General features: G+C 41.0%; 2 protein-coding genes across 2 annotated transcripts; one reads left to right on the top strand and one right to left on the bottom strand.

Moving 5' to 3' along the window:
• Positions 1-16: 16 nt before the first annotated feature.
• On the bottom strand, positions 17-11,953 carry LOC134800549 (zinc finger protein 726-like). Its single transcript, XM_063773034.1, has 14 exons — positions 11,754-11,953; positions 10,764-10,895; positions 9,774-10,271; positions 8,452-8,579; positions 7,652-7,726; positions 6,833-6,968; positions 5,586-5,710; positions 5,115-5,178; positions 4,608-4,627; positions 4,082-4,172; positions 3,300-3,422; positions 2,400-2,510; positions 1,304-1,419; positions 17-253 (listed from the first exon to the last, which is right to left on the bottom strand). Exons 1-14 carry the CDS (start codon positions 11,859-11,861, stop codon positions 79-81), a joined length of 1,902 nt encoding a protein of 633 aa, XP_063629104.1. The 5' UTR covers positions 11,862-11,953; the 3' UTR covers positions 17-78.
• A 1,915-nt stretch (positions 11,954-13,868) lies between these two features.
• On the top strand, positions 13,869-17,223 carry LOC134800578 (ADP-ribosylation factor-like protein 6). Its single transcript, XM_063773068.1, has 5 exons — positions 13,869-13,980; positions 14,667-14,867; positions 15,353-15,481; positions 15,926-16,158; positions 16,923-17,223. Exons 2-5 carry the CDS (start codon positions 14,675-14,677, stop codon positions 16,956-16,958), a joined length of 591 nt encoding a protein of 196 aa, XP_063629138.1. The 5' UTR covers positions 13,869-13,980; positions 14,667-14,674; the 3' UTR covers positions 16,959-17,223.
• Positions 17,224-17,428: the final 205 nt, after the last annotated feature.

Below are 17,428 nucleotides of genomic sequence, written 5' to 3'. Positions count from 1 at the left end.
TACTCGATTTCGATTTGATCAAGTTTCCTATTTAGTTCGATAGCTTTAGGTCCTCGCTCTGCTCGTCCGCTAACCGCCCTAGTCAAGCGTGAGGTAGTGCACGTGGTCGCGGCGGGGCTCCGGCGGCGCCTCCACGGGGCGCGCGGCGGGCTGCGGCGGCCCCGCGCTCATGTCGGGCGACGGCAGGCTCGACGAGCTGGACTCCAGGTCTACGGTCTCCGGGGCCTCTTCTTGCTTCTTCTTTCGCCTGTTCCTGTAATGACGTCGTATGAAACAAGCGTAGTTTAAAACAATTAGGGCTTCTGGCACCATCCGACTAACCCGGGGTTAACCGGTTAAACCTGAAGTTACCCAGGTTACCAGTACAATTTGACACTGGATTAAAGGTTGGACCGGTTAACTCCGGGTTAGTGGGATGGTGAAAGTGGCGCTTATAGAGATATCAAATTCAACAGCGCCTTTTAATGAGTTAAAACTCCGATCATTGTTATGGATGGCGCTATCTATTAAATAAATAAATAAATATTATAGGACATTCTTACACAGATTGACCAAGTCCCCCAGTAAGCTCAAGAAGGCTTGTGTTGAGGGTACTCAGACAACGATATATATAATATAGAAATACTTAAATACATAGAAAACAACCATGACTCAGGAACAAATATCTGTGACATCACACAAATAAATGCCCTTACTGGGATTCGAACCCAGGACCATCGGCTTCACAGGCAGGGTCACTACCCACTAGGCCAGACCGGTCGTCAAAACCCCATATATTTATTACCATAGAGAAATGTAAGGAAAGAGTGGTCACATCAGTTTTCTTATCAAAACGCGAGTTATTTCGTAGTCGACATCTAGATCGTCAAGTAGTGGATTTATCAGTACCGCTACTTGACACCAGATGTCACAAGTGTCGCTACTGACGAAAAATGTACTGTTAAAACAATTTACATCTAATATTACAAGCAGAAGGAGTTGAAAATAGAGTTCCGGTTAATCCGGTTATAATATTAGCTGAAAATGATAGAGCATTCGATTTTTCGTTCGTCACGACATCTATTGTCAACTAGCAGTACTGATAAATTCCGCTACTTGACGCTAGATGTCGACTAGGAAATAACTCGCGTTTTAGTAAGAAAACTGATGTATGGATGACTCTTTCCTTACTTATATTTCTCTATGCTATTACTTGCATTATGACTATTAGAGATGCAAAGGTTAGCCGGATACCTGAGATTCGGTCATCGGCGTTCAAGGGGTTTAAGAATTTTCATCTGGTAATCCGGTTATTCTGACGTACCTCTTTGGGTAGGGCTGCTTGAGGTGAAAGGTGCGATAGTGCAGTTTCATGCTGTTGCTCTGCGTGAAACGCTTGTCGCACAGGCTGCATTGAAACGGCTTCTCACCCGTGTGTGTCTGCATATACCAGGTAAAATTTAGAATTAAGGAAAAATCGAAATCTCACTTCTCAGCCGTGTGTGTCTGTATATTATACCAAGTAAAATTCGTCAAAACGGGCAAAACGGTGGAAACTAAAGTGGCCTTATAATCACATTCGTTTTATGGTAATAAAGGAATGAGGTGGAAATATGGATGCGTTCAATGCATCATTCTATAACACTTATACCGTACAGACGTAAGCTGCATACAGTCAGCAGCAGAAGTTGCTAAGCGGGCGAGGTGTTCAAAATTACCTTGACACGCTCTTATTCTCTTAACAATAAAAACGCGTCAAAATAATTTTGAACACTTGGCCCGCATAACAACTTCTGCTGCCGACTGTACAATACAAAAACAAATCACATTGCATTTACATTCTTATATTTTCAAACATTGACGTATAATATCTAAGGACGGGCCTTACGGGCACTAAAAATGGTACTAGTTCAGCGGTGTTACTCACGAATTCCAGCCAATCGTGCAGTCTAAAGCAACTAGTTGCGACCAATATTGCGCGTAATGCGAACTCGTCAACCAATCGCGCGCGTGATGCGAACTCATCAACCAATCGCGTTGTAGCGGTTTCACACCGCTGTACTGGCCCCTGTCGTGCCTCATTATTATTGCCCGTAAACCCAGTCCCTAGATATCTATGTCAATGTTTTCAAATATGACAGGATCTTCCACCTATCCAATTTATTTGTCCAATGTGTATTGCGTTTCACATTTTGCTTAATGAGAGAGTGAGACGCACCGACATTGGGCAGGTCGAATACCACCCTTAGACACAAACAAGACATCCTCTAGAAGAGAGATCTTATGTTTTCTTACACAAACAAGACATCCTCTAGAAGAGAGATCTTATGTTTTCTTACACAAACAAGACATCCTCTAGAAGAGTGATGTTATGTTTTCGTAAATTTGACTGTTGATAACTAAATATGTAGATGTATTACCACTAGATGCCGCTTGAGGCCGACGCTGGAGTGGAACTGGCGGCCGCAGTTCTCGCACGGGAATACGGTGCTCCTCGTGTGCATGTTTTGGTGCACCGCCACACTGCCCGGCTGAAAATATATCACATCAATCACATGATACACAAACATAAAATAACCTATACAAACCTCCTTACGTGGTCAACGAATCGCGGAAACAACAAAATGTATTTATGTAATGTAATTCTAATTCAGGTTTTGTCAATTGTAATTATAATTATACTTTCTACTAACACACCTAATATAAGTTATTACTTAGTACTAACATAATATGGATGTATTTGTATCCGAAATAAATGCTTTCATTTCATTTCATTTCATTTCATTTGTTTACGTCTATTTTCTTAAAAAAATGTATGCATTTTGTGTAATAGTCTGTAATGTGATGGTTTTCCCCTGGGCCCAAAATTGACGGCGAAAATGTATGCCTGAGCCTGCTGTTTCGTTTAGGCGGCGCAGGGCGCTTGCGTGGCATTATGTGTGACGGACAATGTCATTGCGTTTTTCTTTTTTTGATTTAAATGCCATCTAGTGAGTTTCCCTCAAACTGGTATTAATATAGTAGTAGTAGTACTCACAGTGATGTGCTTAGGGGTTTCAAGTAATGCGACGAAATAACGCTAGATGGCGTTAACCTCACTCCCGGAGTGCAACCCGTTGTTTTTTTACGTGTTTGGGTGGCTGTAGTTCCTCAAACCACCAACGGAGTGGCAGCTGACGTCCACGAAGGTTCATTACACATGGTCCTTACCCATTTTACTGGTTATCGCCTTGATCGTGGAAGTCTGTTCCTTGCCCGCGGTCTACGATTGTTTCGGTAATTGGTAAACCCTTTTTAAGGTTATGGTAGTTTATAATTACCGCGAGGGAAGCGCCGCAAATCTCACAGATGTGACGTTCGTTGTCGGGGTAGAAGGAGGTGCGCGGGTGCTGACGTAGATGGTGCTGCATACACGCTGTTTGTGTCTCGAAGTGTTTGCCGCACTACAAAACAAGAGTTCATTCATTAGGGTGGTATTCCATCTGTCCAATTTCTTTGTCCAATGTGCATTGCGTCTCAGTCTCTCATTAAGCAAAATTTGAGACGCAAATACATATTGGACAGATGGAATACCAACCTTAGCCATACATTATCATGCCACTGAAATGAAATGTGGCAAAAGCTAGACTAGTGGAGTAGCGACCAGTTTAACAGCAGAATCAATATGCTAAAAATACTATATATTTTAACCATTGTAACGGCCTCCTAGCCTAGTCGGTAGTGACCCTGCCTACGAAGCAGGAGGTTCCGGGTTCGAATACTGGTAAGGGCATTTATTTGTGTGTTCATCACAAATATTTCTTCCTGAGTAATGGATGTTTTCTATGTATATAAGTAATTATATGTATATGTGTATATTATATAGATCGTCGTCCTAGTACCCACAACACAAGCCTTATTGAGCTTACTGTGGGACTAGGTCGATCTGTGTAAAATTGTCTTATAATATTTATATTTACTGTGGCATTCCATTAAAAGAAGAAAATTTCATATATAGGCTCTGCAAGTGTCAGAAGGAAATTATATTAAATAAATCGCGTCAGGACTATAGTCTTATAAAAGAATGCTACAGATTACATAACTGTCCAATATTGCTCTTTACCTGATGACATGTGGTAGGTTTTCGGCGCTTTCTTTTCATTTTTTTCCGACGTTTTGTGTCTGAAGCGGTAAACTGCTCATCTTCCGGTTTTCTGGAACATTCATAAAGTTTAATTTGACCGCCGAAGACGTCAACTGACGCGCGCGGCTACAACCCAATATCAACCTTCGTGCATTCGGATAAGGTTGACAATGACGCGCCGCGCGCGACAGATCGAATTCAAGTCCGTCGTCATTCCCTAACACTACCAAATTTCACTAAGCGTAGGTACAGTCAGCAGCAGAAGTTGCTAAGCGGACGAGGTGTTCAAATTTAACTTGACATGCTCTTATTCTCTTAACAATAAAGTCGCGTCTATATCATTTTGAACACCTCGCCCGATGCGCAATTCCTGCTGCTGACTGTACCTACTCTATATTGTTAACAAACTCACGGCAAATGCTAGAAAGTCATAAAATCGTTACACAAGTGTAAATAGTAGTAATGTTACAGTCTCCAAAAAACTTTATACAAATGTGGTTCATACCTCTTCAATTCTTTTGTTATCTGAAACAAGAAAATGTTATGATATTATTTTAAACACACAAACACTCATCCTGAACGTACCTACATATTTATTGTCTTTGAGCAAAAAGCAAAACATTACAACAACGTTAATTCGACTATGACGATTCGTACTAAAATAACTCCCTTCTGTTTCAGTCGGTAAAAAAAAATTAAGCTAACCTGCGTCAAACGCGGCATAAAAACGAATCGATTAACACATCATTCACCAAAATTGGCTCAATAGTTTTGACGCTACGCTGGAACACACTAAATAAACATAGTAAAACATACAAATGAACGTACGAACGTGTCTTGCTATTTCAGTCAGTCTCGGTACAAAAATAACGGAAGTTAACTGAAGTAGCATAACAAATACGAACGTTGCCGAGAAAATACGATGTAGAACAATTATGCACTACATTTGTACACAGATAAATTGCTAAAATCATAAATTAATCCATACTGGGTAAAAATGTGTGACACTTACTTTAGCCCGAAGTCGTTTGCCGAGGACTTTTCTAGGTATAGCGATCTCGTCCTGCAGTTCATGCCTGCAACAATATATTCAAATTTAATAGGGAATATTACGCAAAACTCTGCGTAGAGGGCGTCACTATCTCAATCACATGGCCTACCGTGAAACGCGACTGTCGAAAGTTCGGTTTCTGCCTCTCTATCACTCTTGCTTATACGATCAATAGAAAGGCAGATAAAGAAATTTCAATTTTCGCGTTTCGCGGTAGGCCACCTGTAACTAACTGCCTTGATGCATCAATGTCATAGTAAAAACTTGTCAAAAAACTGTTTAAGGCCTAGTATGTATAAGTTATTCTATGGTTTACTAAATAAATTAGTGCTGCACTCTGGCGACAGAACATTGCAGTAATACTCCATATTGACAGCAATTCAAATTTAAACAAATAATATGACATGCAGTTAATATCCGTATTATACTCACTCGACGCCTTCCGAGTGGAGCACGGAGTGGAACTTATGCTCCTCGTAGGCCTTCGGCGACTCGAAGCGGATGTCGCAGCGCTCGCAGTACGTCTCCACCTCCGAATCGTCGCCGCTATCCGAGAACTGTATAGAAAGGACGCTAAAGATCGGTTTTCCTAGGATAGCGGTGCCGTCATATAGCGGCCGTCTCCATACAAATACTGCGACATCCATATTTAGCCGTATTATTTAGTATGGAGACGGCCGCTATGTGACGGCACCGCTATCCTAGGAAAACCGATCTTTAGCATGAGGAATTTCGTACATGGACTCGCGTGTTCCTATCTCTATAGGGTATTTGACTGTATTTAAAATAAATTATTTGACTCCATGCAAGAAATTAAGCACCAGAAGATTAGATAAAAAAAAAAGATAAAAGATTTTTATTCGTGACGATCACAAAACATGTACGAACATGTACAGACAACAACAGCAAGAACAGAAGAGAACAATAAGTGTGCATCACGAAATGGACCCAACTCAGCATAATGCTAGCTATAAAGCCAGCGCTGGTCTTCCGTAGGGCCCATTCGGTGATGCCACGACAGATAACACAAAAAGATACATATTAAAACATTGCAAAAGAAAGACAGAAGAAATAATTAAGAAAACAGAAAATACAAAATACAAGAAAACTAATTAAGAAACGAAACAAAACAAAATGAAAAGAAAAGCATAAACATAAACATTAATAGAGAAACGTAGACAACAGTTATATTTAGACACAATTTCAATTTTAAAACCCGTTGTCGGTTGTCAATAAGGCGCTCTATTTCCATATAGCTTCAATTTGAAATCAACCTTATCGACAATGTGGTACCTTTTGGTTGAAAACCTCACATTTGATCGTGTTTCACACAAATTCCATAGTAGCAAATCGTTTTGATAGTTCGAAAAAAGAAACTGACATGGGCTATAGTCCCCACGCTAGCCCAATGCGGATTGGGGACTTCACATACACCTTTGAATTTCTTCGCAGGCGTATGCATGTTTCCTTACGATGTTTTCCTTCACCGAAAAGCTAGTGGTAAATATCAAATGATATTTTGTACTAAGTTCCAAAAAACTCATTGGTAGGAGCCAGGATTTGAACCCGCGACCTCCAGATTGAAAGACGGACGTCATATCCACTCGGCCACCATCGCTTCTTCGGATAAACTCAGTTTTAAACGTAAAGATTATAAAAAGAAAAGGCCGTTTACTCACTACGTCGTCGTGTTTGTGTTTCAGCTGAGTATGCTGGCGCAGGCCGGCCGTGCTCACGAAGGACGCGCCGCACGCCGAGCACACGTGCTCGCTGCGGTGCGCCGTGCGCAAGTGAGTGTAGTACGTCGACGCGTGTCTGGAATACGTAATAACTATCAATCTGCCCAAACATTTTATTCACTTTAAGTTTTCCTTTGAAAAAATTGGAGACAATCTTACACATATCAACCTATTATTAAGTCTAATATCTGGGAGACCGAGCTTTGCTCGGAAAACATATAAAAACTCAAAAATGCGCGTTTTCCCAGAGATTAGACTTAGCTAGATCGATTTTCAATCAATCAATCAATCAAAATATACTTTATTCATGTAGGCCTAGCAACAAGCTCTTATGAATCGTAATTAATGTTAATCTAATTATCAGAGCAATTTATTGATGTTAATATTATTCCATAATAAAATTGGATTATTATACATATCAAATTTAACACTAAGAATTTCACAAAAGGATCGTCAAACATTAAAAAGATTGTATAAAAAAAAAAAAAATTTTTTTCGCCCCATATAGCAAATTTCATCGAAATCGTTAGAGCCGTTTCCGAGATCCCCGAAATGTATATATAAATAAACAAGAATTGCTTGTTTAAAGGTTGCCATGATATGGTTGATAGTTTGACACAATTAGAATGACATACAATGTTTATTACAACTAATTACCTACACTACAGATCTCGCTGTTTTACGTTTTATTGAATTGAGAAGGCATCCTCCTCAAAATGTTCTACGGTCAAATACTTTAGTATGATATTTTGTAGGTACCTGAATTCCTCTTCACAATGAATACACTTTCTCGTTATACCACTGTGATATTCTTCATGTAATAGAGCTGAATTACTGTGGACAAATAAAAATAAGAAACAATAAATTACCATGGCTGCGAAACTCCTCCCTTCGGGCAAACTCGGCTCCGTTCGGCTCAGCATTGCTCCGAGCAATTATTAGGCTTGACACAACTTGACGTCCCTTTGCGTGCACGATCACAGATAAGATAATGGCTTGAATTTTGACAACCCTAAATAGCCGAAAGGGATAGTGCCATATATTAGGGACAGCATGATTCGCCCTTGAACCGCTGTCAAACGGTTTTGTAGGAAGTTTCCTTTCTGTACGATAGTACTATTATTTATTCGGTGAGTCAGCATGCAATAAATAGTGATGGCCAAAGTGGCCATGAATACCTATAGGTCGATAGGTACCGAAGATTCTTTGACCAAAACATGATTTCTACGCCGAAATATACATTCGTTATAGGAGCGCCATACTGGACGTTGCACTCGGCCTGAAAACAGCTAGGTCGGACCCATAATCATAGGACTTGGCGGCAGGTATAGTCCGATGCAACTCACTCGAGGATGCAGGTACTCGGTGAAGTGCTGACGCACATGTTACTGTCACTTGAAGATCGTCTGGCGTGGACGAAACATGCAGCCGCGATATATGTAAACGGCCAGTGTAGACGTGGCTCGGCCGAGGCACGTCTACACTGGCCGTTATGTGCGCGAGGAAATTGCCTTGCTAGCTCTGTGTGGACCCGGCTAATATGTATAGAGGCAACTCACTCAAGGTTGCAGACGAAGGGGCAGCGCCGGCAACGGTACTCGGTGAAATGCTGGCGCAAATGCGCGCGCAGGTGCGACTCCCACTTGAACCGCATGCGGCACAGCCGGCACGAGAATGGCCCCAGCGACTGTAACCCCCAATCCAATAAAATGAAATCAAAATTTTTAATAAGTTACTGCATAAAGGTTCGGCCACACCGCTGTCAAAATACTCTGACGGTGCGGAATCGCAGATACATGCAGTAAACTTTACTTTACTTGGAGGGCATGCGATAAAATTGTGAATTATATGTAGTTTAACCATACCGTCACCGTTTTTAAGCAAATCTGTGTGGTTGACCTTAACCCTTTATAAGGCAGAGACGATTTGGAAACCACTTAGTTAATAAACATTTACGGAGAAGAACATCCTCTTTCTTATTTAACTATAATTTGAATTATAGCTCTTATTGGTATGATGACAAGGTCTAATTTTGATAAATCCACTCTCCATCGTGAACTACGTTGTTTGTAGAGTCAGGAAAGTGTATCATTTGCCACTTAAGATTAATAAAGTTATAAAAGGTTACATTCTATATCGATAAGTATTGTAATTAGAACTTTTTGCATGGTATGAAGACAAATAAAGAAGTATTGAGTATTTCCTATCACGTATCTGTCTTGATCGGCTTTGGATATAATTTTTTCAGTGATATTCGTATATTAATCCTACCCACTACAAGATACACAATAATGTTCGATTTACCGTATGTAGTCAATTAAACGCCAGTCTGTACAGAGCACCTTATGTTTGTTATGTCAATGTCAATGAATAGGTGTATTGGAAACAGAACATCTGAAAACTCAAGTGCACTAACAGGCTGAGTGCATATATTGACCACATGTTTTTCTTAATGATTTCGTTTTTTTTTACCGAAGATGTGTTCTCCAGTGCATTACAAACATGGCAGTGTATTTAACTTTCACGTAGCATATCTGTATAACTGGGGCCTTATAAAGGGTTAAAAAAGTTTTGTGACCACTTTTATTGCTGGTCGGTTCCCTAACATAAGTATCCACTTTTCTATACAATTAGCATGGCAACTTGGCTACTTAAGTTGGGGCACCGACCGTACTAATGTAATTCCTATCCTTAGTAAGTCAATCAAGTACTTCTTGAGATTTTCTAATGTGTATAAGCTGGATGAGTTTGTGTTTTTTCATCAAGGAATTTTTTTGGCAGCCTTCTGACTGCATCATCAGAGCCGCTGGAGTTTAAGTTCAGAGAGTGGTTAACATTACACTCAATTCACTCAATATTATCCTTGCATCAAAAGTCTTACCTCACTGTGTCTCAACTGCAGATGTCGACTCAGCATTTCCTTCTTAGAAAATCCCTTGAAGCAATCCTGGCATTTGTGACTAGCTTTCAAATACTTCGGATCTTCGGCCCTCTCCCGAAACTCCTTAACTGCCTCTTCCTCAGTTAAACTACACTTCTTCCAATTACTAGCATCCAGAAACCTTGTGCGTCTACAGCTCTTATTCTTCCAAGCGTCAACTTCGAAGTCTTTGCTCTTTCTTCGCTCATCTATTTTCTTATTCTCTAACTTGATAACTTCTTTCTTAATATCTATGAATACTGATGTCGGACTATTTGGGCTAGAATCACTCTTAAGGCTATGGGCACAGATTGTGGCGTTTTCTATATCTCTTTGGTTTTCTGGTGTATCTTCTACGACTGTGAATGATTGAACTTGGTCCGTTACAGTCATTATTTCTAAAGATGATTGTAAGTTTCGGGCTTTTCGGTCAAATTTGTAAATGGCTTCATACGTTATCTGTAATGTACATTATTAAACAAAATGAAAATAATAAATAATTTGTCTTGTCTTGTCTTGTCTTGTAATTATTCATTAAAATAACAGGCTGGTTAAGGTGATTTCAACAACAAATAACAGTGTCCTGTTTTATGGAATAAGATACTAAAGTGGCTCTGTAAGCAAGTATAAGTAGCTAAAATAAATACATGTTTTGGTTCATGTTTTACTGGTAATAAGTCTAAAAAAGTCAATAAATTCACTGGTTTATTGAATACGCATGAATGGAGTATAAGCATAATAGTTATTTGCGAATTTTGCGATACAATTGCGAATTACCTATTCGCATGTGTGTTGTACAACGTTTTACAGTACATATGATCCTTAAATTAGCACCAGATGTACTGTAAATTTATTTAGATTAATTCAATTGATTACAGTTTATTTTGTTATCCTAATCTTCCCAACAGAAAAACATTTGTTAGTTGTATCTTTACTTTGGATGATACTTACCGGGCCTCTCCATAACATTTCTCTGAGAGCTTTTTGTCCACAATAACACTTCTCTTTGAATTTGTGGAACTTGTGCAGCATTGTTGCACACTCGTAGCAGAAATAATGAGGTAGAACATCGTTATCATTTACCTGTTGAAGGATTGAACTAAATAATATATGATAAGGTCAGTTGGGGTAAGAGAATCACCGTAACAAGAGAAACACTTGTAAGGAATCCTTAGAGTAGTACCACACTAAGCTATTAAGGACCTCATTCTGTCGGGATTGTCAGTAAAGCATGCCAAGTGGTGTGTCAAGTATGGAGCTTATGACACTGTTTTAAGATTGTGCACCCGTTAAGACACGTTAGTTTATATTCTAACGTAGGTTAAGTTAGGTAGGGTAGGTGGGAGCAAGAGCTGGGTGTATTAGGGATGGGGTGGGAGGAGGCTACCAAAGCTGCCCAGGACCGGAGTCAGAGGAAGAAAAAGACTCGAGTCCTACACCCCAGCAGGGGTAACAGGATGGAAAGAATAAGAGTAGGTTAGGTTAGTTTGTAATCTTCCTACTGTCAGTTTATAATTTAACTAGAGAGATTGAACTGATGAGTGTATACAATACTTAAACATGCATTCTTACTGACAAGTTTGTGTAAAGTTAGCATGGTTAAAGTCTACAGTTTCTCTTGCCCTAAGCAAATAAACAATGTTTCCCTTGCCCCCAACCCACCTGACTTTAGTCAACTTTAATATCAAGAATGGACATAAGTAAATTTAATTATTCTTCATTTTAATTAAGCTCCTAAACGATCTTTATTATTATAGCTGTTTTCTAATTTCTATGTCAATGAAATTTACAGAAAATTGATTTGTAAGAAGATTAAAACATTATAATTTTCATAACCTAATTTGCCTAATAAAACACTGCATATAGCACACATTGAATTACTGCTGTCAACCGAAACAGAATATTATCGAGTACAGCAGATATTTGTTGAAAAATACTTACTTTTAATGCCATAACTTCCTCATAATACGATTTGAGTTGAAATTGATCAATCTTGAACACTTTACACTCGGTTCGTAGACATATCCTACATATTTTGAGATCTGCCATATTTCAGCGGGTCACTTATGCATAATATCTACTACGAAAAATTTTTATAATTTAAACAGCAATTAATATTATCAATAAAACATGTAAATCACCTCTACCTGTATGCAAACAAGTAGTAAACAGAACAGACAAAACGGTTTGACAGTTGACATTTATAAACGTTTTTTTTTTATTTTGGCCTGGATGCGAGTCCCTATCGTTCGCTCAAATTAGTGAGCCGATTTTCCAATAGGTGACGCTGTACGTGGGTAAAGGCAGGCGTGGCTCACTCCGCGATTTCGTCGCTTTGCTATTTGCTACAGGTAGTTATGCATATCCCAGTATTCCCAGTCTTCTTTATCCTCACGTTATCCCGGCATTTTGCCACGGTTCATAAGCCTGGGGTCCGCTTGACAACTAATCCCAAGAATTTACGTAGGCACTGGTTTTTACGAAAGCGACTGTCGTCTGACCTTCCAACCCAGAGGCGAAACTAGGCCTTATTGGGATTAGTACGGTTTCCTCACGATGTTTTGGTACTGGTTGGTTCACAACTGGTAAATATCAAATGACATTTCGTACATAAGTTCCGAAAAACCAATTGGTACGAGCTAGGCCACCAGCGATTATGTCCCAGTATTCCCAGTAATCTAAAATAAAATTAAATAAGCTATCGATAACACAAAAGATCAACCTCCTAAGTTGTGTAGTTACGGAGATATTATTTTTTGAAAATAATGTTGACAATGAGCAACTTAAGGAAAGAGACGTTTTAACTTTAGCCATGTAAAAAAACTATGTTCCTGAAGTAAGTTACATACTTGACTGCAAATCATAATACCTTAGACTTCTGTAATTACAAAAATGTTGCGACATGTTCTGTATTACAAATCGAAACCTTTGTTATTATCTGATTTATGTGCATACTGACTGATGTATCATACCAAATATCATACACAAAGCGTGAAATAATGGGGTTGGTCGGTCGAAGTACCTACACTATGGTAAGCAATTTCCGTGAGTAGAAAAGAGCGGCAAATTTAAAAAATGTATGCGTGAAGGGTTATCGTCCCACAGAAAATTTGCATTTCGCGCCTATTCCTCTGACTAATTTGTTTGACCGGCTATATTTTACAGATGGAGTCAATAAAGTTAATTAGAATACCGGTGTCTTTGACAAAATAACTTATTTTGAGCTCAGGAATGCACCCTTAAAATTAAAGGTGCTTAAAAACACCGTGTATGTATATGGTATAAGTTATTAAATTATCTCTAAAGATTGTGATAGTTTGCACAAATGGGGACTGGGGCAGGGCCTCATACACAAGTACCAGGTCCTATACACAATTCCATAAATACAATGTACCTACGTCACACCTGAATTTGAAGAGACCTGGTTTTAATACGACCTTGACTTATTGTCTTGGTAATTGACGCGCATCTCACGCACGACTTTCACTTAATTTCGCATCCACCAATCAGCGTGACCAATAAGAGCGATGGTGGCCTAGCGGTAAGAGCATGCGACTTTCAATCCGGAGGTCGCGGGTTCAAACCCCTGCTCGTAGGTACCAATGATTTTCTCGGAACTTATGTACGAAATATCATTTGATGACCAGTTGCTTTTCGGTGAAGGAAAACATTGTGAGGAAACCGGACTAATCCCAACAAAGCCTATAGTACCCCTCTGGGTTGGAAGGTCAGATGGCAGTCGCTTTCGTAAAAACTACTGCCTACGCCAATTCTCGGGATTAGTTGCCAAGCGGACCCCAGGCTCCCATGAGCCGTGGCAAAAAGCCGGGATAACGCGAGGAAGATGAATCAGCTTGAGCGATCTTCAAAGTCGTGTCGAAACCAGTTCAACGACCAAATTGAAATCTGAATCGGGCCACTGTTCTCTATCATTTGTTTGGAGCCACCGTGACTACCGTACCATCGCACACACTGTTAACTGTACACCTGTAAACCTTATTCCAAAAGGCATAAGGTCCACCAATGGACAGTCATGAGTCCTGTTTGCCACGCGTTGCTTGGCAACCACTAGTCGATACCATTCCATACTTGCAGATGTTTTAACGCGTAATTTCTGATCGTGGCCCTTATTAACTGTAATAATCTTGTTGAATATCAAAGGTCTCAGGTGAGTTAGTAAGCTTTATTGTTTAAGGAAAAATATTTTAAGCAGAATCTCTATTTAAACAGTCCCTTACCTTAAGTACGTGTATATTATTGGGTAAGGTCAGTAGGGTAGTTGAAATATAGTTTATTTTGTTAGGGGCAAGAGAAACAGTAGACACTGACCACGCTTTGTACAATCTATGCAGTAAGAGTGCATACAAAAGTGCCTATAAGCTCCATACTTGACGCACCTCTTGGCATGAAAACTTAGCGTGGTGGGACTCTGAGGATTCCCTACAAGTGTTCCTCTTGCCTGGTGTTTCTTTTACCCTATGCCCTTAATGTCGCATTCTGTCGGGATTGTCAGTAACTTCAAGTATCAATAATTGCTAATTCATCAATAGGGAATATTACGCGAAACTCTGCGTAGGAGGCGCCACTTCCAAAATTTCGTTATCTAACCTCTCTATCACTCTTGCATATGCGAGCGATAAAGAGGCAGATAACTAAATGTCGATTTTCGCGTTTCCCGGTAGGCCTATGTTAACAAACCGCCTTGATGCATCAATGTCATATTTTATTGTCTGTGAAAACTTGTCAAAAAACAGTTTAAACAGTTTATGATTGTATACGTTACTCTATGGTTTACTAGAGGAGCTAGTGCTGCACTCTGGCGGCAGAACATTGCAGTAATACCCCCTATTTCAGACGCAAATATGGGTCTAATGGACAAAGTGTCGAGCTGGTTGGGCAGCCGGCCGCGCGTGTCAGCGCCGGTGCTCGTGCTGGGGCTGGACCGCGCCGGCAAGACCTCGCTGCTGAAGGCGCTGCGGCCCCCGGACCCCGCGGGTGCTGCGCCCGCTCCCGCGCCGGCGGCCGGGCTTACGCCGCAGATTGAGCACTTTCAGAGTATGTTCATGATTCCCATGTATCCCTTGTCTTATGATTTCGAGGGCGCTTGCTCTTCGGAACTTTCTGTGCAATTGCCCTCTCAACTCTCAAGAGCAACCTATTGCTTAATCAAAAGCTTTTTCGACCATCTCCATATGGACGATGGAGCTCAAGGGCAGCGCTTTGAATTCTTTCGGTTCTAGATAGCCTGCATGATTCCTATGTAAGTTAAAAGGTGGTATGAAGAAATACAAAAGCTTTTCGGCCTTTTTATCTATCACGCTTCTTGGAACGAGATAGGGGAGATCTTAATATCTCAGGCGTCAAAATCATGCCAGTGCATTGTCTCGTAATAATTTTCTCGTGATCAATGCCCCCCACACTAGCGTCTTGAGCGTCGGCGTCTAGTCCACTCTATGCGGCTCGACTTAGCGTAGCGCTAAACTAGACGCCGATGCTAAAACGACGCTAGTGTCTGTAACTAGCCCTGCTGATATTTGCAGGTGGAGGAGTGTCGTTCAGCGCATGGGACGTGTCGGGAGCGGCGCGCGCGCGTGCGCTGTGGGAGCGCCACTACAGGCGCGCGCAGGCGCTTATCTTCGTTGTAGACGCCGCTGACCATCTGAGACTTGGTAATACAGTCAGCGTCAAATAAATAGTGACGGCTAGTGTAGCGAAATATATCGGGACACATCCTTATATCTTTGCTAGCAGTCATTGTAAAAATTTAACGCTGTTTAGGGTTCCATACCGCAATCGACAGCCGCCCAAGAAGAGTAAAAATTCGTCCTGGCGTAGGTACTCGGATACGCCCGTGTCCTGATCATAAGATGATAATGATGCTGGCTTTCCTCAACCAACTAACACTAATTGTCTTTAATTAGACGGCGCCATGAGCGTTTAAGAAATTGCTTATACGAAGGAAAAATTCGACCCGGATTGCCGAGTGGTTTTAGGCATCTGCCGCGATCGCAGAGGGCTGGTTCGATTCCAGCCTCGGGTACTGGAGGCCCTAGTCAATTTTTTTTTCGTATTTGACATTTATTCAGATTACTAATGGTCTTAAATCGTTCCAGTGGTGGCCCGAGAAGAGCTAGAGCTTGTGCTGGCGCACCCAGACATGAGCGCGCGGCGAGTGCCGCTGCTCGTGCTGGCCAACAAGTCGGACGCGGCGGGCGCGCTGCCGCCGGACCGGCTGGCCGTCGCGCTGTGCCTGGAGCGCGTGCAGGACCGGCCCTGGCACGTGTGCGCCACCAGCGCGCGCGACGCCACCACGCTGCACGACGGGATTGCGTGGCTGGCCAGACAGGTGAAATTCATTTTTAGCGAAATACAGAAGGGGTTATGATTTTTGTAGCTGTATGTATGTGATTAATGTGATGTTTGTGTGATGTGTTCTTATTAAGCCAATTATTGTAAATGAGATCTCACCAAAAACATTTTCATGTAAAATGTTGCCAAGACGAAACCATAAGGATCACTGTCAAAAAATTATCAGATCCACTGTCAAAAAAAAAACCGGGCAAGTGCGAGTCGGACTCGCGCACGAAGGGTCCCGTACCATAATGCAAAAAACGGCAAAAAAAAACGGTCACCCATCCAAGTATTGACCCCGCCCGACGTTACTTAACTTCGGTCAAAAATCACGTTTGTTGTATGGGAGCCCCACTTAAATCTTTATTTTATTCTGTTTTTAGTATTTGTTGTTATAGCGGCAACAGAAATACATCATCTGTGAAAATTTCAACTGTCTAGCTATCACGGTTCGTGAGATACAGCCTGGTGACAGACGGACGGACGGACGGACGGACGGACGGACAGCGGAGTCTTAGTAATAGGGTCCCGTTTTACCCTTTGGGTACGGAACCCTAATTATCAAATCCACTGTCAAAAAATTATCAGATCTCTTGTAGAAGTTGTAGAGCCAAGCTTCTAACTCTACAAGCCCTAACTTCACAAATTCTACACCTTAGTCAAAATATGTGGCTTGGCAGTTTCGCTACCGTCACATGGGCGTTAGGTGAAAAATGTATACTTACACTATTCATTACGACTTAAAATGTCCTGTTTCAGGTGCGCGAGCTGCACACGCCTGCGCGGGATCACTGAGCGACAGCCGAAGACCACCACCGGCTTTGGAGTTCGGCACATTACTCGTAATTTGCAGTGGAACCACAAAATAATACGTCATTGAAGAGGCTTAAAAAGTGACATTCAGACTGCTGCATTGTTGGAGCAATGCTTAAGGTTACATAAGGATTACTTATATTCATGTTGGCGATTAGGTTTGTGGTTCTATGAATCTGTGATACCTTTTGCACTTACACTTTCCTTTCACTTATTTCAATGATAATTCTAGTTAGTAAGATTTTTTGTGTGTTATTGAATATTTTATGTACCTATATGTACATCTGCGGGCTCAGCACGGTTCCATTTTTATCGACTATCACTATGCGCGTCCCTTTCGCACTTACATACTTGTTAGAACGTGACAGGCATGGTGACAAGGGATAAAAACGCGACCGTGCTAAGCCGCCTGCTGTCTTAAATATGAAATACATATATTGCAGTTATATTAA

This window comes from Cydia splendana, chromosome 20 (assembly GCF_910591565.1).
Source record: "Cydia splendana chromosome 20, ilCydSple1.2, whole genome shotgun sequence".
In the NCBI taxonomy this organism is placed as follows: Eukaryota; Metazoa; Arthropoda; class Insecta; order Lepidoptera; family Tortricidae; genus Cydia; species Cydia splendana.
This window is presented reverse-complemented; position numbering and strand designations above follow the sequence as displayed.